Source organism: Lagopus leucura, unplaced genomic scaffold (assembly GCF_019238085.1).
Source record: "Lagopus leucura isolate 7727_CA_CO unplaced genomic scaffold, USGS_WTPT01 Super-Scaffold_100024, whole genome shotgun sequence".
Classification (NCBI taxonomy): domain Eukaryota; kingdom Metazoa; phylum Chordata; class Aves; order Galliformes; family Phasianidae; genus Lagopus; species Lagopus leucura.
In genome coordinates, this window is record NW_024962276.1 from 8,902,397 (window position 1) to 8,930,235 (window position 27,839).

At 38.3% G+C, this 27,839-nt stretch overlaps 2 protein-coding genes across 7 annotated transcripts in view; one reads left to right on the forward strand and one right to left on the reverse strand.

Annotated features, from left to right (window-relative positions):
- NF1 (neurofibromin 1) overlaps positions 1 to 27,839 on the reverse strand; it is a 75,932-nt gene that overhangs the window by 26,788 nt on the left and 21,305 nt on the right. For 2 of the 5 annotated variants that reach the window (XM_042879410.1, XM_042879409.1), the window contains exons 16-36: positions 26,718 to 26,841; positions 25,192 to 25,335; positions 24,510 to 24,756; positions 24,139 to 24,212; positions 23,908 to 23,991; positions 22,872 to 23,312; positions 22,304 to 22,443; positions 21,634 to 21,756; positions 21,179 to 21,262; positions 20,470 to 20,586; positions 19,758 to 19,939; positions 19,436 to 19,647; positions 18,720 to 18,881; positions 17,679 to 17,782; positions 16,707 to 16,842; positions 13,173 to 13,235; positions 11,443 to 11,601; positions 10,778 to 10,875; positions 10,491 to 10,637; positions 9,917 to 10,063; positions 9,509 to 9,619 (exon numbers count right to left, since the gene is read on the reverse strand). In XM_042879410.1, the coding sequence (XP_042735344.1) occupies positions 9,509 to 9,619; positions 9,917 to 10,063; positions 10,491 to 10,637; positions 10,778 to 10,875; positions 11,443 to 11,601; positions 13,173 to 13,235; positions 16,707 to 16,842; positions 17,679 to 17,782; positions 18,720 to 18,881; positions 19,436 to 19,647; positions 19,758 to 19,939; positions 20,470 to 20,586; positions 21,179 to 21,262; positions 21,634 to 21,756; positions 22,304 to 22,443; positions 22,872 to 23,312; positions 23,908 to 23,991; positions 24,139 to 24,212; positions 24,510 to 24,756; positions 25,192 to 25,335; positions 26,718 to 26,841 (3,099 nt within the window). Of the gene's footprint in view, positions 1 to 9,508; positions 9,620 to 9,916; positions 10,064 to 10,490; positions 10,638 to 10,777; positions 10,876 to 11,442; positions 11,602 to 13,172; positions 13,236 to 13,382; positions 14,123 to 16,706; positions 16,843 to 17,678; positions 17,783 to 18,719; positions 18,882 to 19,435; positions 19,648 to 19,757; positions 19,940 to 20,469; positions 20,587 to 21,178; positions 21,263 to 21,633; positions 21,757 to 22,303; positions 22,444 to 22,871; positions 23,313 to 23,907; positions 23,992 to 24,138; positions 24,213 to 24,509; positions 24,757 to 25,191; positions 25,336 to 26,717; positions 26,842 to 27,839 lie in introns of those variants that run through there. The other 3 variants (XM_042879412.1, XM_042879411.1, XM_042879414.1) reach the window with 2 other exon arrangements.
- On the forward strand, positions 173 to 3,861 carry OMG (oligodendrocyte myelin glycoprotein). Of its 2 annotated transcripts, none has more exons than XM_042879416.1 (2): positions 173 to 228; positions 2,423 to 3,861. In XM_042879416.1, the coding sequence occupies exon 2, from the start codon at positions 2,429 to 2,431 to the stop codon at positions 3,821 to 3,823; it is 1,395 nt and encodes a 464-aa protein (XP_042735350.1). In that variant the 5' UTR covers positions 173 to 228; positions 2,423 to 2,428; the 3' UTR covers positions 3,824 to 3,861. The 2 variants fall into 2 exon arrangements, with proteins under 2 accessions (XP_042735350.1, XP_042735349.1); XM_042879415.1 differs by lacking the exon at positions 173 to 228 and adding an exon at positions 1,372 to 1,686.

The following is a 27,839-nucleotide window of genomic DNA, read 5'->3' on the forward strand; positions in this document are numbered from 1 at the left end:
CTATTAGACTACGTAAATGAACGCAATGAATTCAAGTTAATTTTAATAAAGCTTTCTAATTCGAAGATGTTTTGGTTGCTTAAAGCATAACAGAGTTATTTGCTTAGATACAAAGCTTCTAATTCAAAACAGTCTAAATGCTCTGGCATGCATACATACAGACTGCCTCATACAGAGGTCTGTTTTCTGCGTCAGATGGAGGAGCCACTTGGGAACAGAGGATGACAGGTATTTAAAGCAAATCCCTCAGCAGCCAGCAGTCCAGATCAAAGACCGATGAAATGCATACTGTAAAAACTCTCATTATTTTGTTTTATTTTTCAGTAGTATAGTAGGGTATTTTTGATAGTATAGTGGCTGTGAAAAAGAGGATATGACTCCAAACACATGAAAAACAAAAAGGTGGTGTTTTACCCAGACGCTGGGTTTTGGTGGATGAAACAAACAGTTCACAGAACATCCAGACAGACAACTATCAGAATTAGCTGCACATGTTTACTAATTTCTTCCTTTTCTTCCTCTCAAGCAGGATTTTCAGAATGGATTCAATGTAATTAATCTTTAAAAATTGGTTTAAGGTTGCCTGGATTGCAGGTTCCTTTAACTCCAGGTGCCCAGGTTGGTCCATCCTTTCTGGGCCTCAAGTACGAGATAAGTTCACTATCCTGTCCAGAACCATGCATTTTTATTTTAACTATTTGATGGTAAATTGAAGGGAATTCTCAGAGGTAAATTACAAGCATGCATATTTTACTGGCATTTAATGCCTAGATTTGTAGAAAGATAAGATTTGTAGAGAGAAGCTGCTAGATACTAATGCTAGGTTTCCATGACGTCTCTGCAAAATGACAAAGAACTTGCAGCTTTGAGTTTGCTGGGGGAGGGAACATGTTTGGATGTCACATAGGCCACCTGTTCATACCTGTTACAATGGACATTCCATTCCAACCGCATTCTGGTTGCTGAAAGGCTTTGAGGCTTTATGCATTGCACCATGTTAAAATATATGCATATATTTTGTATGTGACAAACGTGTGCGTTACAAACTATGCATACCCTTGCCATATTGTTTGGAGCAAAGCAGATAAAGATTTCCTTAGAAAGCGGTAAATTCCTGCAGTATGTGCTGCTGGGTATAAACCCAACAACACAGAGACAACCTGATCCAAGCAGCACAAAACCAAGGATTTTTAAATTAGGAAAAGATATTCTGGCAGGGTAGCTTAAGTAAGCTCAAGATAGGAAACTTAAATTAACACTAACCCTTCTTACTGGAACAGAGACTAAATGAAAGCAGAAAAGAGCACAATTCACAGGACTTCTAAAATAGAAACATTTAAATGGGTTCATACACTAAGCTAAGAAAATTTTACATGTAATGTTTTGATGCAGTATTGTGGCTACAAATACATAAAGAAGTTAACTGATTCAAATTAGAAAACCCAACTATTTTATTGAATATGTATGCTTTGCAATAAATTTGAGTCAGCACCAGCGACAGCTCTGCAGTCCTCCAATGTAGTGCAGATCAGGTGGTTGCAGAGCCCCAGCTAGCAGCAATACGATGCAGCTGAAGAGGCAAGCACAATCCACAGACAGCAACTGTAGCTACTCTCTAGAACAAGACGACCTCTAAGCTTAAATCTTTCACAGAAATAATGTGCTGATATTGCAGAAGACATTACGGTAAGTTTGTGTTTTCTGTTTTTAATCACAAAACCTACTACAAAAGTAGAGACAGAAATAAGAACGAAATTATTAGTTGATGAGAGATGCTTGCACCAGGAATTTGCTGCAGTGTCAGAGATTTCTTACTAACATTAATTCAGCTTTCAAACATGTGTTAGCTTTGGGAATGTAACTGACACGATAATAAGGAAAAGTACTAATGTGCATGTTACTATGAATGCAGAATTTGGGTTTCCAACTAAATTCCTAACCAATTTAAGACGTATTTTAAGCAATTCTACTTAAGCAAATAGCATGCCTGTATGGGGGGTTCTGCTACATTACTGCAGAGATTTGTAAAGCAGATCCAGTTGACAGCCATTTTTTCATCCTGTATAAAAGAACACATTATTCCAAACATAATATAGGCTTGAAATCACTAAAAACAAGAAGCAGACATTGTATAACGTTTGGAAGAGACTTGCATTTTCGGAAGAAAGCCCTCATTTGAGCTTGAGGGGGAAAGGCAGATGAAAAAACAAGTCTCGTTCTGCCAGACAACATGACAGGCTCTGAAGGGATGCTTTGTGAAGTCTCTCTTGAACAATTACAAAAAGGACCGTGCCACAAAGGGGTTTATTGATATTTTTACTTAATTTCTGCTGCAACTAATCACTGCAAAGACAGCCCTTACAAATAAATAAAATACATTACATGGATTTAAAGGGTGTCATTTTTGTATATTTATTTTTAGGCAGCAATGGAACACCAGATACTGAAAGCATCTACCTGCCTGCTGGTCTTTCTATTTTTCATACCCACTGTTCTGGGTATCTGTCCTTCTATCTGTACATGCTCAGGAAACAACAGGAACGTGGACTGCTCAGGCAGAAACTTAACAGCATTGCCACACGGACTCCAAGACAACATTACATATTTAAATCTGTCATTTAACCAGTTCGTAGATCTCGATCATCAGCTGACGAGATTCAGCAATTTAAGGACTCTTGATATTTCAAATAATTGGCTCAAGAATGTTCCTGCTCATCTGCCCAAGTCCTTGTGGGAATTGTATGCCATAAATAACAACATTAAGGTCCTTCAGAAACTTGACACAGCTTACCAGTGGAACCTTAAAGTGCTGGATGTTTCCAGGAATATGGTGGAAAGAGCTGTTTTGATCAACAACACACTGAGCAGTCTCAAGTTTCTCAACCTCAGCAGCAACAAACTTTGGACGGTTCCAACCAACATGCCCTACAACATAGAGACAGTGGATCTATCCAATAACTTCTTGTCTCAGATACTTCCAGGAACGCTGGTGAGATTACAGCACCTCACAAGTCTCTACCTACACAACAACAAGTTCACATACATTCCTGACAAAGCTTTTGATCAGCTCTTTCAGCTGCAGGTAGTAACACTATACAACAACCCGTGGTCCTGCAGCGATGAACAAAATATCTCTTATTTGCTTAAATGGGTGCAGGGCACCACTGCCAGGGTGCGAGGAGCTCCCTGCGCCGACCAGTCCACACTGTGGGCCAACATCACGCCGACCTCCGCCGCCGCGCCAGATGCCAGCTTCATGATTAAAGGAATGAAGGCAGCAGACATTGCTGCCTCTCCAGCGGCAGCTGAACCGACCCACATGACAAAAATGCATAAACTATTTAAAGCAAAGGAAGTTACTACCTTGGCTTCGTTAAGCCAGACAGTACTGTTCACGAGCACAGAGCGGCCCGTGCTCCTCTACCCCGAAGAGCTGACGACCAGGAAGGTCAGCACTTACGAAGCGGCTGCCACACACAGCATCCACATTAAAGATTCAACCGATGTGAACTCAAGCCTGACTCATTCAACGGGATCATCCACCACTCCAATGACTCTTAGTATTACCAGTGGAATGCCAACAAACTACTCCAGAATGCCTCAAAGCACAACCGCTACCTTAAGGAGAGAGGAAGCCACTACCAGCGCTCTGAACACTGACGTGCCCTCCAAAGCGAGCGCCTGCGAGATATGCTTGTTTTATGCTGTAATGCTTAATGCAGTGGCAGTGCTTATTGGTAGGAGCTCTGAGGTTACTCCTGTGACACGTAGCTGGGGGGGAGGCATCCAGGTCAAACAGCAAATCAAAACACGAGAAGTCTGAAGCCCTGACTGATCTAAAGAAAATAACAGTTCCTAAAGAAGTGCAGACTAATGTCTCGATACTAAGCTGCTACTTATTTTAATATGTCTTAATTGAGTAAAATTAACCTATGCTCTTGTTTTTTAAAATGTGCTTATTTTGTATTTAAATTTTTAATTTCACTTGCACAGAATTTTAAGTACTGATTGTATTATTTTGTCACTAAACAACTGGAAAAAAACAGAAGTCCTGTATCATATCTGCATTGTCTTGCTTGATTTGCTGGTGAGAAATTCTTGTACTATAGCAGCAGAGATTCTTTGTAAGTTATGATGCCATGCATAAGGAAGGGAAAATGTAAAGAAACTAAACTTAGCTGTTTCGCTAATCAGAAGTAATTCTTGAGAAAAATCGCTAGCATGTATATCTATGTTTGCTTCATATGTACTAGGATATTTTAAATGCAAAGAACAACCATTCTGAATTTAGGAATTAAATATGACAATGCCACCATGTCCATCTACTAAGAGGGGCTTAACTGAGAAGCTAACACGGTCCAGCTTCAGCATGGGAAGAGTGGTAGGGGCTGATCTCTCTTTTTGCTCTGCCTTGACTTAGAATTGTAGGCAAGTTATTCCTTGCTCTCCATAATAGAAAACAAAAAAAGATAGAAGTAGAGGAAAACGCGACACGTTCAATGCCATGACACTCTCCAATAACACGGGCTTTAATCTACACACATTAACAAAACCAAACAGCTTAACTTACAATCAAACATCTGAAATACTTCAACAAAATTCGTCCAGAATTCTTCAAACTACTTTTTGATCAAAATAAAATAAAATATTGGCCAGTTTCAAATGCAAGTTATGTAACACATCAATGGAGCAGTTTAAAGCTCTCATTTAAACAATTCCTGAATCTTGTGACTTAAGATTAAATTCAAGCCATGGCAATGAACATGCCCAAGGCCTTCCAACGATGAGCACGAATGCTGTTCTCCTTGACATCCGCGCCATCAGCAAGTAATAGATGCACGCATGGTTCTGACCACACCAGGAAAATTACGTGGCAAAGGTACTTGATATACTACTGATGAAGTTTTGCAAACAGCATGAAATGAAAACTGAAGAACAAGTTAATTGTAAGAGTATTATTCACTTAATATTGCAAATCTTTATTCAATATTTTCCAAGCATTTCAGGCCATTTAATTTCCAGTTATTGTAGCACAAAGGTGCCACAAAATCTAGAAAACCTCAATACCAAGACTGCAGTCCTTTACCTATTTCTCCTAGGTATCACTCAAGGCTGTAGATGATTTATAACCACTGGTATCAGAAAAATCACAACTTTCCAATTGTGAACTGTATTTCTATAATCAGAAATGTGTTTTAATTTCTAACAGTACTGTAAATGTTGCACAATGAATTTGTACAGTTATTTCATTGGCACTTAAGTAAAAATAAAGCTATGTTTGTATTGAAATGAACCAGTGACAATGTTTCTTTTCACTATTATCTTGCAGACAGGTAACTGTACAGAACAGATGCTATTTTATTACACAGATCTATTCCAAGCGGGCATTTGGCTCAGTCTTTATGTCTTACAGAGAAAAACTACGGTATGATCAAATAGCACTATTTGGTTACTCAAATTTCCCTAACACTGTTTATTAATAAGCTGCTGAAATAGTGATAATAGCCTGCCCTTCTGCTTCTTACCATTTAGAACTTGCAAACCCCTCAGACCAATGTCTACCCACCAGAGAAAGCACCCCTTTTTTCATCTTAAAAAAAAAAAAAAGAAAATTATATATAGAGAGAGAGAGAGAGAGAGAGAGAGAGAGAGGGGAAATCACAGATGTGATGGAAGTGAGATGGCACTCCCTTCGAACCCCAGGGCCATGCTCTATATCCAAAACTTGCCCTTGGTAGGTGCAAGCAAAGAGGGCTTCTCAGTCAGACTGCCTTCAATAGGCAGATTAAATTTGGATTCCCTTGTATTTTTCTGGAATACAAATGAGTTGATAACAGAGCACAAGTAGGCAGGCAGTGTGGGAGGCAGGCACCTGTTGCTTGGCAACAGCACAGTCAGATTGAAATAAAATCAACACGCACGGCTGTGAGCGCTGCAGAACAGCTTGCTGTGCTTCTAACAGGCAGGGCACTCAGTCCATGATAAATATAAATACCATAATCCATCCTCAGGAAATTCTTTGTTTCAAAATAACTAACACTTCAATATAACATTCAGTATCTTTTTGAAAATGCTGCTGTCTTTATCTGTTGGCTGCTCCAGACGTGATCCAGCACGCCTTGATGCAGAAACACGTTTGCTTTCAGAAGGCTAAAACTGCTGCACGGGCAGCTGCAGCGTGAAACAACTCTGAGGTTTCTGTTCCCATGATTCCTATTAATTAGTCTGAGATAGCAGCTTTAAAACTTAATGGCAGTACTTCAGGATCAATATATACTGAGGCATTGATCACTGTAGTAACAGAGCAAGGATTAAAGACAGAGAGCACTGGCTTTGGAAGTCTGGTTGTTACCCAGGGAACAAAACACAGAGGAAAAAAAAGGCAGAAGAGATTAAATTTCACAGCACAAGAGGATATCAACTGATCCAGATATGTCAGAGAAATGACTCAACAATGCCCTAGCAACAAGGCTTTAAGCTAAAAAAGAAAACCTGCCTGCTGCAAGCCCTCAGATGTACTGGCAGCTGAGACCTGAACAGCCTTTCCACATTTCTCAGAACATGACATCTGGCTCAGAACCATGAGCTCAACACCCCAAAGGAACACCTCCCAGCCATGTCCCCGTTTGTAGAGACAGTGCAGAAAAGAGGCCCCACCTGCTAGGTTTGAACAGCAGCCTCGTGGAAAGAAACCACAGGCTTACATAGCAGCCCAAGAGAAGTAGTAATAAAAAGGGTGACAAAGGCAATAAATAGTAACTGGCATGACAAATAGCTGCCATCCAGCCTCATAATCCACACTCTGCTTTATTCTGGCCCATTACCAACTTGCCCAAACCTGGACAGATTTCTCCCAAACCCCTGTATACAACATTGACACACAGAGCTGGCCCCTTAATCCAGGAGCATCAGACATCCAAATCACAATCAGCATTTAATGACACTAAAGATCATACGTTTTCTCAGATAAAGCAAGCAGAAGCTGAATAAATTCCAAGTGTTCAGGGTTTGCTTCACTTATCTATTGGTGTTCACTACGCATCTCACTTGAAGAAAGGTAGAAAAAGTCTTATTTCAACAGGCTCACTCACACCAAAATTAACTATGCCAGAGTACAACAGCAATTTTAAATATATTTCAACAGAAATCATATTTATTCAAATATAATGGAGGCGTATTTTTATTTTTGTTGTCATACAGTCAATATAACTTCCGTAAGATACGGAGGAGGGCAGAGAGAACAAGTTCCAACTCATTTTCCTCAACAAAAGGATTGGTTATCTTGAAAACCTGAAGTATTTCTGAAAGTATACATTCTGCTTTTTTCCATCCTAAAGAGACTGCTTTTCCTCACAATGGATACATGCACGGGTCTCAGAGAAGCAGTTTCCAAAATGCCTTTGACAGAACTGAAGGAAGGAGCAATAAATGCAGGTAGGAGTTGAGGTCTGCAATGACCCAGCTGACCCTTCTAACTTGCCGCAGACGGATGACAACTTTTCAAGCTTATTCAATTACAGCAGTGAACAAACAACAACTGGGAGAAAAATCAGAGTTTCCAAACATCCATTTTTATTCCTGTATTTCCAATGTCAGGTTTTTGGTTTTTTTTTCTATTGAGAGCAGCACAACTAGTTTAGAAGGGGTCTGAACATAATACATCCTATAGTCCTTAAAATTCTACTGACATTCAGGTTAGTGACGTTGTCTTAAACAACCTGCAGGCTTTAAAAAACAAATTTATTCGAGCTGAACCATGCTGTCCCAAGAACACCATACCCTTTTTGAAGCTTATGCAGAAACAAACTTCAAAATCGCTTATCTTTGGGTTATTCTAAGCGTTCACAACAGGCTAGTCACCTACATGATGGAGCAATTAAAAATGGGTCCTTAGCTAAACTTTTGTAACTGTGTGAACTTAGTTGCAGGAGCCTCCAGGGGAAAAAAAAAGAACTTAGTTTCAGTCCTGGCACTGGATACACTCATTTTACTGCCAACTCTGTACCACAGCTCAACCTCTCAGGCATCATTCATGTTTTCTCTACCGCCTAGCATAGACGCAGCGCTCAAACATAAGGTTTGATTTCCCCAAGTAAAAATAAAGGAAAATGAAAGGCTTACTTACTTACATTTTCTTATATAGTTTCTTATTCAGAACAATAAATTGTTGAAAAACAGTGCAGAGAGAAGTGGGAAAGAAAACAAAATTTATGTAGTGACTGCTTCTTTACGTTTAGTATTCCTTTGATTGGCATAGGCTTACATATTCATTAAGTACACAAGAAACTTGGGCACTTTGCTCTCAATCCACAGTCTACTTCCACACAGATGAGCTATGTCAGACTTCCTTTTTTCTCCACCTTATGATCACCTTACCCAAACGACCATTTACATAAATTGTTTAATACAAACAGAATATGCCACCAAGAAATGCCTTCCTCAGCTCGCCACGTGCACTCAGAGGCTCTGCTGACAGTTCACAACACCATTACCTGGAAGAGGCCTCACAGAGAGCAGCAGGCCACAGCCACCAGCTTGGGCACCACAAAAGCTGCTCAGCCTCACAGCAACAAACAGGAGCACCATCGCTCTGACTGCGCACTTGCTAACATGGTACAGCAAGCAAGCACCCCACTGCCAGCACACAAACACCCCAGCAGCAGCAGAAGCAGCAAACAGTGTGTCAGGAGCAATGCTGGGCAGCTATGTTGGCATGGCTCTGTACCCACCAGCACCAGCAAAAATCACATTGCAATAGCAGCAGAAGCACAACCATGAACCCTAGGGGCACCAAAAGGCAAAGCAACAATCCGACCACAGCAGCATCCACAAGACCTGACAGCATGGGTGGTGCCACGTGGACACGAGGTCCCAGCAGCAGCACTGGGGTACAGCAAAGGCACCACCAACGCTGCCCAGAGGAAAAAGGCACCAGCAGCGAGCTCAGTGACACAGCCTCTCGCATGGCTGTGAGCACGACGACTCTCCTTTCGTTAACAAGTCTGTGCTCAGTACTTAAAATCATTCTCAGTTTCTATGGATACTGCTTTGAACATGCTGTCCTCACAGATACCTTCACTGTATACAAACCTTCTAAGTACTTGTATTACTCTTTAAAATGGGATACGTGGATTTTTTTGAGAAACCCTATCTTACATTTAACTTGTTATTCATCATACTTCATAATGCGAAGATGTTATAATCACTGATAAAGGCTTAACAGTAATGTGGTTGAAGGGTAAATAGTAATGTGGTTTATTTCAAACAGTGAAAAAATAAATAAAATTCATTTAAAGTTTCAGGTATATTCCTACAGGCACCCACACAGCCCAGGGTGTAAGAGCTACAACAGTTCTAATTTAATTCCAAATCACAGTTCAAAAATATGGTCTCCAAAATTTAGCAGATAAGCTACTTTCAGAGTCCTGGTTGTGTCACTTCACATACACACTTGATACTTTTGATTTTGCATGTTTATTTTAGACAGGGTAGGTGAAAGATTCCTTACCGCCGAGCAATGTAGTAGAAAACAGGATTGCCAGCTTTAGATGTCCCAGCCTGGTAGAAAATATTTAACGTTTTCAATGCTTTGAACTCTTCTTTTTCATGCACCTGGTGCCTAAGAAGTAGAACATGACATCAACTTTTCACAACTGCCTTACAAAAAGCAAACTAGCAAAACCCAAACCCTCTATTTGCATCTTTAAACAGAAGTATTAAGTTCATAAAATCTTGAACCTTTGTTAAATCACAAAAGCTACCAAGGTTTCTCATTTGTTAAAATCTACTTACAACCACAGCAGGTGCGTGTGAAGCCAACTTTTTGAACACTCCTTCAGAATGAAAGCTGCAGGCTTAGTAACTACATATGTTACTCAACATGCTGAAGACCAAAAGCCCATAATAATCTCATTACCTTGTCATAAATTCTTCAAATTTTGAACTGGTGAGATTTAAACTGGACCAATGTGTATCTGCCACAGGTTTGTGCTCAGGTGGACCCAGATAGGCAAGAAGAGTAGCCATTTTGTCAAAAGGTCGTCTTCCAACAGCTTTGTGGTCCCTAGAAACAGCAAATTTCTTAAAGATAGATCTTTCTTTACTCAGTAATTCTTGTAGTGTTTTGCCCAATATCCTCCCTTATCTTGAAGAAGCTATATTTTCTTTTTTAGAGTTTGAAATTTTTTTTTTTTCTAAGAGGAATAATGAGAAAAATGCATTACATGTTATTTCTACAAACCACATGACAGACATTGAGATATAACTATGTAAGTGCACAGAAAGCTGGCAGTAAAGAAGCCAAACGCTTCAGACCCTTTCCCAGTAATGGGCTGTAAGTAAGGAAAGAAAAAACTAAAAAAAGAAGTTCCCAAAGGTAAGACTTGCATCTATGAAATTCTTCTCAATATTAACCACAAAAACATCTGATTCCAAATTTCAAATGTTCATTCCCAATTAGCAGTTCCTTTCATAGCATTCCTAAGCCTTACCTGTTACTGGAAAGGTACTGGCCAATTTTCTCCTGATTGTTCCACAACAACCGGTGCAAAGCAAGAACATTGCCATCGCTGATGAAGGACAGGCTGTGATTGACGGTGTCACTCGCTGGGCAATCAGATGCAATATCAAGGAAAAACCTAGAGATCAAAACCAGTGATTGCCATAAACATATTAGGGAAATGTGTCACGTAGGCACGAGTTAAAAGGCCATAAGAATGCATCTCTGCTTACAGTTTACACAATAAAGATCCTTTGCAGAAGTTCCCAAAGGACCTACCTTCGAGCTGCATCAAAATTGCTTTTTACAAAGTCGTTAAAAGGCCTCATATGTTCTTCTTTTGTAAACAGGACATGGTTGGCAATACTCTGAAGTATCTAAAGAGCAATAAAGAACAGGTAAGGGCGCAGAAAGGCTTAATGTCAAAACTGCTACGATAGCCAGCATAACTTCACTACCAGAAATACCTATCTTAAGTGGCTGTGAAACCTCAAAACAACAAAAAAGCCACACAAGACAACTAAGTTGAACTATCTTCTTTTACATTATTATAAATATTAGGATAAGACTTCGCTTAGATAGGCATAAAGGCAATATATGCTTATTTAAAGAAAATCACCATTTCTCAACATTAAAAACACACGCAGGTCGCAGAAGTACAGAACCATTAAACTACCAATCTTGAGATTCAAGACAGGGGAAAAAAAAAGGTCACTTTTTAGGACTTGTGTGAACTTAATATCAGCATGTTCTCTGTACTCCGGAAATAATGTTGTTTTCAAATAAGGTTATGACGTGTAAAAGCAGCAAGCTGCAGTTCAAATATGATCTCCGCCGCTCAAAAATAAGTTTAACTAAGCGTTCCTCACATCACTCCACCGAAGAAGAGAATTATTTCAGGTAGAATATGAAATACGGCCAAATAAAGAGAGAAGCTGATTCACCTTTGACATCAGTTTCAGTCCCCTCTCAATTCTGGGCGGAGGCTTTTTATCTAGAATCCCTGCCTCGTACGGGGAGACGATCGCAGGGTTGATGAACCGCAGGAACATGGCGCTTCCAACCGCCCCAATGCTGTTCTGAGGAAATCGCTGACTAACAACCTACAAAGCATTATAAATAATGTATTTGCATTAAAGGGAAAGCAACTGGAGAAAAGTCTCGCATGGCAGTCCCACATTATGTATTCTTTCCATAGTAGCCAAGCTCAACAAGTCTGAGTAGGATTCTCTTGCCTTGATAGGTCTTGCATTGCATGACAATCAAGAAAGAGAAGGAAGGCAGAGAAAGGGAGAGATGGCTGTGCAGACACAGGCTAGGTTTACTTCAGCTTTCACACAAACTTCCTCGCTGGGGTCAATTTCTGAACACAAAATTCCAAGTTACTGACTACTTAAGCCAATGACAAGTAGACAAATGCCTTATGTTTGTATTCAAGCATGCAGTATTCCAAAGAAACACAGATAATTCTTTTTAGGTTCTTAGGTCTTTTCACTTCTATTTTCAAGGTCCTCTCCATCAATAGGATAACCTGAATTTGAGGGAAGGAGATATTTGTTGAAATACTCTCCATCTCCATCGTATCTCATCAGATTTGTCAAAGAAGGAAACACAGAATGGTCCAAAGCTGAGTGGGCAATGTCAAAAAAAAATTCAATATTTATACACATTTTTGTGAAACTAACAGCTAATAATAATAAATCTGATTCTATGTTTCCATATAACAAAATCAGCAGTTTCATACACAAAGTTGTTTGCATAGAACACAAACACTCCCCAGTTTCCCATACTTCAAACAAAAACCAGAGCAATCTCAAAATCATGCTTCTTCAAACAGATAAAGCCATTAGCACATACATAACATATCAAGAATCACTATGGTTCAGTAGCAACTTCATTCATAGTTATCTTGTGAATCAGTTATTGATAATACGTTCTTGTAAAATATTAGTTTGCAGACAGATTTTCTATTTCCACACGTTACTGTTCTGCCCAGCTACTGCAAAATGTAAGGGAGTATTTAATAAAAGCCCAAATTTTCATTCTACTCAGTGTTATTCTTACATTATGTTTTGAAGTCACTGTTAAAGAAAAGGGTAAGCCTCAGCTTTTAATGACACCACTTCATCACAATTTCCAGTAAGTCAGTTGCAATGGGAAATCTGCTTGTCTTCTCTAAGTAAATACAAATGCTAAATTTTATTGCTTACTCACAAGGCAAACAAACAAAAATATCCGAAATAAGTCATGGGAGCTTTTTTTTCTCCAGCAATTCATCAGTTAACTGTTCTTCCGGCAGGATGCAAGCTGAAGTCATTACCTACTAAAGCATTACAACAACTAAACAGACTCAGATTTTCCCCAAAACCAAAGAAAACACTTTCCTTCTCTATTTTTTTTTTTAATTTGAAGATGGCAAAGGTAGAGGAATCAGAATATTACACACTAAGATGTTAAAAATGTCTTTTTGTTTACTCAGATAGGCACACAGAGAATATTTTAAATATAACTTAATTCCAGTGTTAATTGAAATGAAAGCTATTTTGTGCCAGAATTAGTAGAATGATTTCACAGTGAGTTCAAACAGACTAAAGTGAAGATGTTTTGAACAAACAGCAAAAGATTTCTGTTGTGGGTTGAAAGAAATGGCTAGTAAAAAGGTCTCCAAACTTACTGATTTTTTGTTTTCCTTTTTTTCTTTTACGGTAGCTTTATTCAGTAGAGAGTGGCAAGTTGCCTACAGAACAGAGATGAGCACAAACAAGTCACAGCACCAACTACATACAGCAACAAAAAACCAATGTTGACTTGTACGTAAATTGCACAGTAAAATGTAACAAACATAACCAACAGAAAATGAAATATATAAACTAAAGACTGATGATGGAGGTTTTATTCCACTTTTTTTTAATTAAATCTTGTTTACAAAGCACTAAATATAAAACAAGCAAATGTTGCGTTTCAATCATTTCTACTATTTCTGGCTAGATTAAAAGTCAAACCACATTAAAGTGTTCATGATATACAATATAGGGCATTAAGTTGTATATTCAGCTTTCAGATGCAATTCACCATTCCCAAATAGTTTTAATAGTACAAATAACAAAGTGTTATACCTTTGAAATGCGCATTAACTTTTAAAATAAATTTAGAGTTTAAAATCTTCCCAACGTTTCTCTGTGTGTCCTTCAATTTGGTTAATCTGTGATTCATCACGGTTATTATGACTTTGATAACACTAACAATAAACACATTTCTGTGAAAAATGGAGGAAAAAAAAAGGTCTACATGATAGTCTAGATATTCGTTTTGGTTACGTTAATTTCAAGGCAAAGGGACCCACCACAAAGCATCACATTCTCCCGTATTTTACATCAGGATCTGAGCAAAGCTACAGCACATCAGCCTTCTACTGCTGCCCTCCAAAGAGGAACATCCTGCTCTTGGAGCTCAACCCTCCATCTTCCATAAAGGCTGTCACAGTAAACTAGCATCACCAGCTGGTTGGAGCTCTATCAATAGAAAAGCTTACAGTGTTTGGTGGTTTGAGATCAAGCACACACCAAGAGTCCAAACATCTTTAGAGTATCAGAGGAGAAAAGAACTGGAAGAGAACTCCTGCAGCTTAAAAATGTGACAGAGTAAAAGCAAATGAGTGAAACTAACCAAGTGATGAGTTCAAAATTATTCAAGACCTTTTAATATTTAATCAATGGTGCATTTACCAAATTTTTGACCTTGTATAATTTCCAGAAGGAAACAGTTAATTTCAAAAACAGTCTCATCCATCTCTACTCATCACGCTACTTCATTCAAAGGAACTAAAATTTCCGCCTCTCTTTATTAAGAAAAATCATGTTGTTTGTGTGTTTAATTCCATATGTTTCTATGTTTTTAGGAGATAGTCAGCACCATTTCTTTGTACAAGAGACTATAATCCAGTTCATTCTTGACCATATAACATTCCAGAACAAACATCACCTGAAAACGAGCAAGTGTGAATGTGATGCAGTTACTGCAGAACTAGCAGTGAGCTGTGTGTGTCCAGGTGAAAATGCTTACTAGGAATTTGCTCTGGTAAAAGCAGCACCTGCCAGTGCAGTCTGCAATATCCAATGAATACAGCATCTCTGTTTCTATAATGTTGCCACACTAATTAAAATTAGCTGCAGACCTCTTACAGAGTAAGAATACCTGATGAGTATCACTGCTAAGCTAATTTGTTTTTTTTCACTTGTTTGTTTGATTGATTTGGAGAAGACCAGCAATCATCTGGTTTCAGAAACAAATTATTTCTATTGAAACAATGCAAATACAGCATTCACTTACAAAAAACAGGTAGTACCTACTGCATAGAATTTTTCCTGACTGTTCATAATTAGTTCAAGGTTTTTTCTCCTGTGTCTGCTTCCACTTTCGACAACTATCTCCCACATGCAACAAGGGCTGACAACTCCTTTGCATGCCTTCCTTCCAGACAAGGCTCAGAAAATCTGTTTTCCTTGTTGCACTTTACACCTGCTCCTCTAGAACACCTCAGGGCTCACAGCTCACAACCTGCTGCGCACAGCTCTTCTGTGACAGCATTCTCCTCCAGGACTGGAGACTATATTCCCTACCGGTCCCACAGGCAGCAGGAGCATTCCACAGGTTTCCTATGTTCGAGCATCGTTTATAAATGGAACCAGGAACACACAAAGGAACAGTCCCAGTTTGGTAATTTTCTTTTGCAAAGTTGATATGACAGCACACAACAACCACAAGTCACAAACTCAATCTTTGTAATTCACATCATGAAGAGAACTCCACCAATTTATTTATCTTTGTCTCTTCCAGGTTCTCTTCCTCCTGTTTGCTTCTTTATTTATCAATACTGTGTACGTGAAAACATCTGGTCACCCCTTTAAGCAAAGCACATCTGGCAGGCAACCCTACGGTAACTCCAGGAGAACACGCTGCCCGTATCAGTAGGAAGGTATTTTACTTTATAGACGAAAATGTTCTCCAATTATCATTCTACATTTTAAATATAACAATTTCCCTCTGCCTAATCATCCTCAAAGTACAAAGCATCTGCAGCATTCCAGTTACTAGGTTAATGTTATTCACCAAATCATATGCAAGTGGACAGCCTTCCCAGTAAAAGTGAATGGCTTTGCTTACAGTTGTCCACAGCAGACTAGAGACTCCTGCTTTCAGATCTTAATCAAGAGACATGATACAGTGAGATCAGAATAAAGTTTGTATGCTGTAATGTCTTGATTTCACCTGTAGAAGAGCTTATTGAAGGAACCACACATAACTACAACTCTACCAAACACAGCCAAAACATTTTAGACATTTATTCTCTTCCACTATAATCAGCTACTAGTCATGCTTTCTAGAATTCAGGACTTCAGCTAGTTTTGTCTCACTGGAGCCCATACAACTTTGTTGCTTTTTGTTGTTGTTGTTTTTAAAATTTATTTATTCACAAGTATTTTATGATCTTTTTAGCCTGCTCTTCTATCAAAGGTGTAAAATGTGAGGTTGTGTCCACCTGTAAATATTATTCCCAGAGCAGTGATCTAGATAAAATATTTAATAGACAGTTTTGGAAAAATTTACTGCAGGGGTGAAATACCCTTGAAGAATTTCCTACTATTTTTATGCAGAGAACTTAAGATTAATAACTGCACAAGTAGCTATTATACTTATGAAGCTGATCAAAGGTATGAAGTTAACAAATTAAATTTAAACAAGACCAATTAAATCAGAAATAAAAAGTGAACAAGTACAACGCTTTTATATTCAAAATGTAGTTTTGCATTCTGCTGCCAAGTAGCAGTGATTTTTTTTTTGTTCCCTATTTCTGCCTTCCCTAGAGAGGGAGCTGTATGACAAACTGATGGAAGCGAATATAACCATTACCTCCATAGTTAGTTAATCTTTGGTCTCCCACTTGAGATGCTAAAACACTGAGATTATTAGGACTGAATTCTTAGCTGTGACACAACTCCTTAAAAAAAGAAAATACTTTAGTCACCTCCTCACTGCCAGCTCAAGTCCTAAAGCAGCATCTCGTCTTCAAGCTCAGATCCCTGCTATTCACCAAACTTCTGACAGAAGTCTTTCAGTGATACCACTGTGCACCCGTTATCAGACCAAGCTGTCAGAACTGAAAAAACGAACCCCAGAGTTCAGGGGCAGGCACCCATTGCAGGCATACCTGGTACAAACAATGGCACACACTGCGAAGTTGTGGAGGGAATTCCGAAGAAGAATTAATGATTGCATGGAAAAATTTTTCTGTCATTTGCAAGAGACTCCGCTGGTTCTCTTCAAGGCTTTCTGTAGGCTCCAGCCTGAAACAGATCCATAAACGTAAGACTGAAAATCAAACAAATCACACTAGCTGTACTTGTACTTTGAGCAGTAACCTTCTTCCACAAGGTAAACAGAAATTTTTACAGGAACATTTACAGTCTTTCACCACCAATATTTTACATTGCACAAGTAGAAGGTCATTTAAAACTCAGTAATAGACAGCTAAGTTGGACTCTCTCTTCCATACAAAGACAAGCATTCATCACTTCCAGAGGTCTGCACTATCAGTTCGATGGTTTCTCTGAAAGCAGTTCCTGAATTAAGAGACAGATGTTTGAGAACTAAACTATTAAAAAGGCGGCCTACTGTTTGGTAAGCTTTTTAAGAGAAGAACGATGAAAGTTTTCTAAGAATTAAAGTCAAAACAACTGACAACAGTTACTAAATCCAAGTCTTGAAGTGACATGAGAAATTAAAACAAAAAAACTGCACACAACACACATGCATTCCATCTTGCTTCTGTAACTAATTCAATGACCTAAACCAGATGCCTTCTGGTACTGCTGCAAAATGCCACATTATGCCTACACAAAAGTATGAAGTAGTATGAAATAGCAAGCAGATGAGGTTTGTAAGGGCTCTAAGCCCTCAGGGCTCGGAGGACATGCAGCAGAACTCATCTCACTGCACTGGACAGCTCTGTAAACTCTCCCTGGGTCTAAGAAATGTAGATGCAATGAATGTACCTAGAGGAATGAGGAGCAGAAAGCATGAAAGTGTGAGAAAAATATCTGCAACAATGAAAAGGGAATCACAATGACTGGGAGACAAGTATATAAATGAATACATTTGTTCCCCCCCTTGAATCTCAAACCTTGTAGGATCCACCTCAAAGCTGACGTGCTGCCATTCAGAGGATGTGATCACTGTTCTTAATAAAGGTTCCAAAAGCTTCTGCAGATAAGTAGCACCATATACCTGTAGAAAAAAAAAAAACCAAAACAGCTTATGTGGGCAGGTTAAGATAGCAGTCCACAGGAACAGTACAAAACTGTGTGAATTATGACAACCTGAAAACACTTGATTTGTTTTGGCATTAGACAGACTCCTAAAACACAGTTGTGGTCAACTTCTGCAAGTATTTTAACTACTTGGAGAAAATTATAGCTCACTTCAATAACTAAAATAAATAGATGAGAATCTTTCTTGAAGCACAGTGACTCAACACAGTACATCAAATTTTATACTGAAGTGAAAGCACAAACAAGAGCCTCGAATTCATCTCACCATCTTTAAATTGCCCATTAAGTAAAAGGTCATCATATTACTGAGGTGGACATAAGTTTTAAGAGACTTACAACTGAAGATTATGTAGGTCAGGACTTCAAAATAACTGAATTCTGTACAAGTATTTAGCTATTTTTACCAAGTCGGATCTTCTAAATATCTAGTAATGTTTGTCTTCAAGCCTACAAATCTTACATATGTTTTTATTAAACAATCAGTCAGATTTTTCCACAATACAGAGCACACAGACCAAGAAAAATGAAGCATTTTTTACTCTGGAAACTTTCAAAGGGACTAACTGCAGACTTAAGTCCAACCAGCTGAGCCAAACAGTCCTGGTAAAAGGTTAGTTCCAGAAGGATTGGTATTTTTTATCTACAAAATTACTTCTATCAACAAAAATTATTTCATCAAGCATTAAACACAAAACTCCCTAAATTTTCAAGAGATGTCAGTAAGACGTACAACTAATTTAAACTGAGCTTAAATCCTAACTTTGTAGTATTTCCATAAAATCCATTTTCTCAAATGCTTGACACCATAGGTGGTTAGCTTTGTATTTTTGTATTACTAAACCGTTCCTGTTGTTGATGTGATTTGCAGCAGAAAGAAAGGTTAGACAACATACCTTAAAACAAAAAGTCATTATTTTACTAGCTAAGCTGTTTCCTCGGAAGAGTGTCTGCATGGAATCTGCTAGCTCAACCTCCTTTGAAAACATGTTCCAAAGTAGCTGGTAGAGCAAGTGCCGGGAATCAAAGAGTGTGACCAGAACACGGGCCAGCTCATCCTGAAAGAATCAAGGCAACATTCATCTGAGCACCCAGTTACAGCTTGTACGAATGCTTTAAATTTGCTATTTGCATGGAAATATCCAGTTAAGCACAGACAACCCTTTCTTTAATCTTCCCTATGCTACTGTGTAAAAATCTCTTCCATTGTAACTCCTCATGCAATTTCAGAAGGTCCAGATAGATAAGCTGTATAACAAGGACCAATTAATCTTGCTAAAATCTCCACAGAGGAGCAAATAGAGTTTTGTTCTTCTGCATTACAGCACACAATCTGTAATAAGTAACATCAGTGAAAACAAATACATAATAACTGCATATAAAATTACTTAGACATCAACTAAAATTCAAAATAAAACTCTTGTTTGTAATTAAGATCTCTTAAAACTGAATACATTTTTTCAGAATATACTCAGAAAAGCTAACTATTACAAAACAGAGGTCTAATCTCACTTTGGTGGGCCCTGTTACACTTCGAAAGTGTTTGCACTAATTATTTCAAGTCTTGTTATTTTCAAAAAATATAGGACATAAAATACATGAATCAACTCACCCACTGAGAACAAGGCACCACGTTCGCTAAAGCCATAGCAATAGGAAGCTCTCCCTGATCACCCATCATCGTAACCAACTCCACCAGCCTCTCAAACCGATCTGCCAGCACTGTTTCTGCTAACGTATCAAATTCTGTTCCCTGCTGTAGAATTTTGGTGAGGACTTCCATAAACGTAGCTCTTGTCTGGAGGTCTTTATGATAGCCCAAGCCTCATTTAAAAAAAAAAATAATAATAATAATAATAATCCAATAAAGTGACTAAAAATCATGTAAAAATAAATGGAATACATAATCACAGGGTTTTCTCCAATTACATTACCTATTGAATGCATAAGGCCACTGTCCACATTTGCATTGAGTAAGTTTGACATGGCGAGAACAGTGCAGTGCCGGAGCGAAGCCAGTCTTCGGGACATCCCACGTTTCCTGCCACCTGTTTGAGCACTTTCATCTTCAACTTCACTACAGTCATTCAGAAGGTTCATAAACAGTGTGAAATACCTAAAGGAAAAGAGAACGATTTGGATCATTGACAGATTATATGAAGGTAACACTATGAAGATTTGCACACAAAAACAAATAAACCATAAGCCTTCAAAAAAGAATCCCATGCATGCCCCAAATAATCTTTTTTTGTAGTACTGTCTGAATTGTCTAAGAATGTGTTGAAACAACAGGAAGGCAATGCCCAAGAAACACGTATACAAATTCCTCAGATCAAGAAACTGAATTTCACAGGTGCACCTTCACAGCCAAATGCAATTTCAAACCCAGTTAATCCCTCTCCCATGAGTTAAAGATATATCTACGTTAAGGGGAAACAAAATCAAACCTAATAATTGTTTTCTAAACAAATATGTTTCCATTAACATAGGAGACAGATGGGTAAAATGGTGAACGTATGAGGTAACTTTGGACAATTAAATTTATTCAGCTAGAAGAAAAAAAACTTAGTTTGTAGTAAAAAAAATTATATGGTGCATGTACTTGGAGCCACTGTATAATAAAAATAGTTAGAAGTCACTATTTACTTAAGAAATAACTGAGATTTGGCTTCCATCAACTCAACACCATCTCCTTCTTCAGGCTGTAATGGAAGCCCAGCAAGAAGAGAGACCACTGCTTCCATACTTGCTTGGTCCAAATCTCTGGGAAAGAAAGAAAAAAAAAAGAGCTGTGAATCATTTCAGATTTCAGCAGGATTGGTCTCTGCTCCCACCTGAAGATTTCTCTTCATGCACCAAGTCTTCCACTTATGCACCTAATTGAGCTGAAAAGTCTACCAGAATAAGGTCTGCATTCTGTCCAGCAGGAAAACGCAACCACATAATGCAGAACAGGTTCAAGCAACACATTATTAAAGGACAACAACTGAAAAGCAAGTATGTCACTAAAAACATTTAACACTAATTTTTTTATGACTTCATAATGTATCATAGGACAAACCAACTTCATAAATTAAAACTAACAATCCTAATGCTAAATCAGAAATTGTATTAAGGAGAATTGAATAGAAATTGGAACACTTTGAAAGAGCCCTCAGGAGCCATGCCAGTGAATGCTACGCATTAAATATTATCCTGTCGCTGCCCATCAAAAAATTAAGTTTCATTTTTGGCATTTTCCTTAAAATTACAAGCACAAAAGAAATTCCACACGGTCCAGCTGATCCACGTATATCAAATGTCACCAAAAACACCATCAGCATTTCAGAAACAGCAAAACAGCATCCTTCCATACCTTGTCAAACACTTCACATCTTCATCTGTTGCTTGATTAGATGTTCCCATTACCCAGTCTGTCAAATACTCCACCATTTTGTTCCTGTAAAATATACACATACAAAATTGCTAGCTTTTGGTTTTTAAACAACAATCTATTTCCTCAAGCACACTCACTACCGTTTACCTCCTCTGAATTATTACAAATTCCTATTTGAATCATCACACAGCGACATTTTAGTGGACCAACAAATACCCCATCCAGCATCACGTGCAGATTTCTTTTGTTTTTTTAAACATATATTTAGCATCCCCAAAATCAAAACAAGAATTTAACGTAGCACCAGATTCTAAATTATTAATTTGAGGACAAGGACTGTTATGAAAAAGCGTTGGTTTTTTTACACAGACACACACGTAGCGGAACAGAATTACACTTGAACATGTTTACTCTTTCCTAAATACTTTACTCACCTAAATTTCATTTCTTGGCAGAATGAAAGGTCATCCCTCCGCTCCATCATTACTTCCACCAACTGACAGAGCTTAGTTTTTATTTGAATCGCATGTACCAAGTTCCCAAGCACACGCACATACCTGGGGACAAATGGCAAAAAGGTGAAGCAGATACTTCATGGTGCAAAAAAAACGACCCACGCATCTCATACATCTTTTCAGCTTCATCTCAAAACCTACATGCAATGGACCTGCATAAGAGATCAGCAAGTGTTTGGGCCAATCTTTTTACCAAGTGAGGAAAACAACCTTTATATATCAGCTAAAGATGGGTATCAAATTTCTTCTGGTCAAAAAATTTCCTATCAGTACAAAACTGAACAGAAACCTGCCCATCAGCTGACTGCCAACCACCGACACAACTGCATATAAAAGAATGAAGGAATACTTCCAGGAAAGGAGGTGAGCTATAGAATGGTTGGTTCTGATAAACAAAAAAGACACCTTCCGTCAGTTCACTTAACACTACGGTATAACCAGTCTCCATGATTAGTGAACCTTTTAGGACCCTAAGAAAGGGGACCGCAGTCAACTTCCTTGATGGATGCAAGCAAAGGTATGAACTAAGAGTCTAATTTTCCTCCGTAAACACATTACTTTGTATGGGAAAGGCAAGAAGGTTTCTTACCTAACCAGGTTTAGCATCATTGTCTCAATACTAGCTTGTCCAAGATGCTCTGAGCTCCCTTCTGTATGATTGTCAAGCAAGTTCTTCATTATAGCAATGGTTTGTTCTACAAATTGTGTGTTGGTCTCAGTTAACAAAACCTACAGGAAGAAAGTTTCTGGTCTTAATTATGGACAGAAAAAAAAAGGGGGGCAGCTGTTTATCAAATATACTGCAGAATTTCAAAATCTAACAGACAAGCATTTTTCAATTATCACTTGAGCAAAAGAACGTTACTGTATGTCATTATTAAAACAGGTTAACACTAACCAATCTTAGAGATTCTGAGAACATCCTCACAGGTTCTGTTGTTTAAGAGTTTACTAAGAACTCAAAAATATTTTTAATAACTTTATGCTAAATACAACTTGGAATCAAATACAAAAATTACAGCAGCATGCTCTCAAACAGTCACAACATTAGCAGATCTTTTGTACAAACCACGAACTGACACCTCATTTCAATTACCAATGTGAAAGACAAGACTGATGCTTTTTATTAAGATACAAATGTGAAGGAAACACTTTACCTGTCCTTGAGAATCAAAAAACTTGCTGATGGTATTCTTCAATTTGTTAAATAGCATTGGATAAAGTGCTGGACTCAACTCCAAACCCACCAGATCTTTAATATTAGTCCGTATTTGCAGTCCCACCTTCTCATGGTTACAGACCATCAGAGTCAATAATCGATCTATGAATTTGCTAACAGGAGTCTCTGCATTTCCCTCAGTGGATACCATAGATATCATGGAGCCCTTACGCTCATTGACTGGGCCCATGGGTGGACTGTAGGTTGCTAATCCTGCATTGCTACGATGCTGCAGGCACACTCCTCCGAGGGCACAGAGGAATCCCGTCATGTTGATCCATTCCTGAAGAGAATCTGTGTCAGACAAGTCTATGGAGCCTCCCCCACTAACATGCGACATTCGCCTCTTCACAATTGTCTTATGAAGACTCTCAGTAACCTGAAAAAGAACAACTCGAGATGAAGTCTCTTCAATTAAGCAAAAAAAAACAGAGAGATCAGAATTTGAAAGCATTCCATATCGAATCCTGCCATTTAAAATTCCAGTCTCAACAATCTTTTAAGATTTGCCTTTTGCAGTTTATTTTGGCCGTAAAAGAAATCTGTCCAGGGGAACTATTTTTGAAGAAGTTGAAAAATCAAGGCTAGAAGCGGCCCAAAGCGGGTTGTAACTCCCTGCTGAATACCAGGATAGAGCATATTTAAGTGATGACTGCCAGCAGCTTTTTGTTTCCCTTTTAAAAAAAAAAAAAACAACACAACCTTTCAGTGGAAAGGACTGCACAATTTCTCTGGTAGTATTCCAGAGTATTCTTTTCACTTTATAAGTTTAGACTCCATCTGTCTTACAATTTAAGTAAAATTATTTCTCTCATCAGTGGGCACAGAGGACTGATTTCTGGAATACTGTCATGGAACTCACATCCTTCTAGAGAACTAGCTGCCTAAGTTAAAGATAAATTCCTTAAAATACATAAATTTAAATATTTACTTTGAATTTCTAAGTGTTGAACCTATGGAAAAATCATAGTCACCTGCCCATCTTCCATTTTGGTCTTCGGATAGTTAAGGATTAGTTTTGTAGCTTGTTCCCATTTTGCATGTGTATCCTCCCAAGCCTAAAATAAGACATATCAAGATTTAACTTCAAAATTACTTGAAACAACAGTCTTTTCTGTGTTCAAAAAAACCAAACCATATCAACCACCAACAACAAAAAACCACAAAACCAACAGATATGTATATAAGTTTATAATAAAGTTTACCTCTGTGTTCCCTGCAGTTGGATGTTCAATACGTCTTAATAAAGCCATCACTCTTTTTTGAAGAGCTGCTCTCCCTACAAAGAACAGAATATTCATCAAACAGGTTTCTGAAAAGCGACCTGCATCAAATATGAGATCTTTGAAAGTAATTTTTAAATTAGCAAGAGGAACATAACCCCTTAAAGTGTTTCAAAAAAGGTTCTCCCTGTCACACTTTCACATCATCACAGACACCCAAATTCCCATTTTGTTCCACCTATTTCAATGAAAGCAAGAGTTACACTTGAATCAAGAATCTTATTCAAAGAATTTCAATCCCAACAGTCTTATTACCCAGGGGCAAAGATATTTATCAGATTCATCATTCCTACCTGTTGACATCATATTGCTAACAGATGCAAACTCCATGAAAGTGTTGTAGTTTGGCAAAAAATTATGAACTGAAACTTCATCTACTCCACATCTGATATCTGCTTCCTCACAGAGGTGACGGAAACAGGACATTGCAACAAGGACTGCCTCAATATCCGGACTCCACAAAAACATGTATAAGGCGACTTCCAATTTTGTTTGGGCCTGGCGACAAATAGGTGTTCCACTGCATCCTGCTGTACTTTCCTTGGGAAACAAAATTCCAAATTTGGTAATATTGCTTAGGAATATGACAGTTTTCCTAAAATTTAACTTTATCCAAGATCCTTCTCAAATTTGCTTTTATTCCAGGAGAATAAACAGTCCTAACCGAGATCAGAACTCTATTGTACTTGACACTGCATAAACAAAGTGGCAAGAAACTACCTTCATGACTACCTTCACGTACTTATGGAAGTCCCACTGATGCTAGAAAATTGTGTGCCAATAAACAATTTTTTTTGCTCATGGAAGATATTCAAAATATCATTTCACTTTTTCCTGCAGCTAAAGAGTAGATCAGAAAACCTTGTCTGCCCAATGGCATACCTTACTGAAATGTTTGATATTTTGATTTTTTGCAGTACATTCCAACTGCACGCAATAGTTCAAAAGGTGAGATTTCAGGTTTATGTTACTCACCATGGAAGAATTTCCTTTCCCTTTCCTGAGGGTGGCTCCAGGAGCACAGCGCATCATCTCTTCATGGTCAAGAGACATCTGACTGGTTCCACCTCCAGAGACATCATACAGGAAGAGGAAGTGACAGGAAGTTCTGTCTGATTGCTATGAAGAAAAGAAAGAAAAATAATAAACCACCTTATCTTTTAAAACAATATGATTCAGGACATGGCTCTACCTTATCAAGGGGAAAAGCTCCTCAGAATTTACAATGTATCTTTCACACTGGTGCTCTAAGAGGGCCTCATAAATACACCCACATAAACAGTATCTTAGAATGATGCTTTCCCTTAAGAAAACAAAGTATTTTGAGAACCATCTTCAAAATGCATCACCTTGAAGCAAGCACATTATGCCTTCTCCCTTGAAATCCCAAAAGGTTTCTTGGTTTTACTCCACAGAACACATACCAGCATAATTATAGTTTAAATGTAATTCAGTCTAAAGAAGCCAAGCTCAGCAGCACTATAATTCTCTATACACTTGATATTTTAACATAAAAAGTAAAAACCAAGAGCATGAAGCAGAGCTCTGGAAACAATTATTATCTTTTTCTTATCCTGATATTAATAATCATCCTCTGAGCATTACGAAGGAAGAGATTTCTAACAACTAAGTTCTTCTCTACTGAAAGCAGGATTACAATCTTAAGCAACTCTGTGTCTCAAGGACAGCTGACTCCTACTTCAAGGCAAAATACAAACATCTTCCCAAATTCATAAAAAGCCAGAATGCCCGTAGTCCTGAGCTGCAGTATGAGATATTTTACAAATGTACATTATGTTGAAGATAAAGAAAAAAGCCTACCACTCAGCATCAAAACAAACTCAAAGCCTCCATCAGTAACAGCTACCAATGTTAAAAAGAGAAAGAAGATCATTTAAAGACAAAAATGCTTTTGGTACAATGGACATTTAAGCATGTCACATATCACACATGACATCTTCTCATGTTAATACATCTACTTGCAAGCCAGACAGAAAAAAACAAACTCTTTATTTTCAGTAATAGGCCTTCAATTAAAAAAGTCTGGTTTTAATTCTAGCAGGTACAGAGTTCAAAGTGCGTTCAGCTCGGAAGAAGTCTCCTAGTATTTGAAAGAAGCAAGTGTGTTCTAGGACAAGGCTGAACACAAGCTCAATGAAATGCATTTTCTCATAACCATCCTCCCCTCTCTCTCCTCTTGCAGACCATTTCCCCTCTATTAGGGAAATAAGTGCAAGGCATCACCTCCTCAGAAATAACTGAGGTTTTGGAAAACCATTTTCAGGGAAAGTAAAAGAATCCATGTAGCTGAATCCTCACCCTAACTTCAGCTAAGGGTTCTAATCACAGATGCCTCACAGCATTGTCTCACAGATGACAGAAGACAAAGCATTTTTCTCTTGGTGGAAATCAGAAAACAGAAAGTGCAAGTGTAGCCACTAACACTCCTTCAATCATAAAAATAACCTAACAAAGGGAGTGACAAAACGATATTTACGTACTTTATTTTTTAGAAGGAATTTATTCCTACAGATGAGAATCTCTCGCAGCCACTTGAGGATTTCTGTACTGCTGAGCATCTGATGACTGGTTAATTTCTTGCAGATATAAAAAAGCATTTGTGAACTGCAGCAAAATGAAATGAAGCATTAACTTTTTCAAATATTTTGTTGTTAGATGATAAAGTTATTGCTACATTTTACATAGAAATAGACGACTGGCATGAATGTCCTACAGATGCGCTAACACCTTCTTTTAACTTGTATAATAGATATGATATAGGTGTGTACTTCAAATGACACCATCCCCTCTGACCCTTCCCACCGCCCAAATGGCCTCAGCAGTTCCCTAGAGGAAGTTAAGCAATCTGGGTACTTGCTAGAAGTCCACACTCCAGGGCCGCCGATTCAGAAGTCCTCCATTTATCCACAGAACAGATACAGCACAGACAGTGGCAGTACAAGTTTACCTACACTGCTCTGATAACGTCTCTCAACTCTGTTCTGGAAGGAACACATCTAGGGATGTTCCTCCTTCATATCCATTCAGGCCTCACACTCTCTGTTAAAACTGCCAAAGGGTCCAAATTAGTGTCAATTTTAAAGGGTTTCTCCCCCAGCCCGAACAGACCACAGATTCATTTCTACTACTAAATTGCAGTAATGAGTTTGTTATCGCCCAGCTAGGTAGGACTCAGCCCCAGAACTATCCCATAATAAGCCCTTAGAGCCACCTCTAGCAGTCATGCAGGCCCATTTGCTGATGCTAGTGAAAGTGTACCACCTAGACTTCAGGCTTCCTTCCAAAACAACCTCCTGCACCAAACTGGAAGAGATCACCAAATTCTCTTCTGAGAAGAGAATGAGCTGAGTTGGCCAGCTCACGCAGTTCTTATTATTCTGAGTTTACAGGCTCCTTAGTTTTTGGTTCAGCTCTTTTTTAACTGACTTTTTTGGAACTTTGTTTACCTTAGTATTCTCCAATAAATCAACTGCAACAGCTGCTGTGAAGTTATAAAAAGCAAGACGATTTACCAATAAAAATTCTTTAAACACACAAGACAGACAAATGGAAACCACAGGTCAGGGTCAGCTACTACCTTCTTTAGGTGAGGGTTTCAAAGT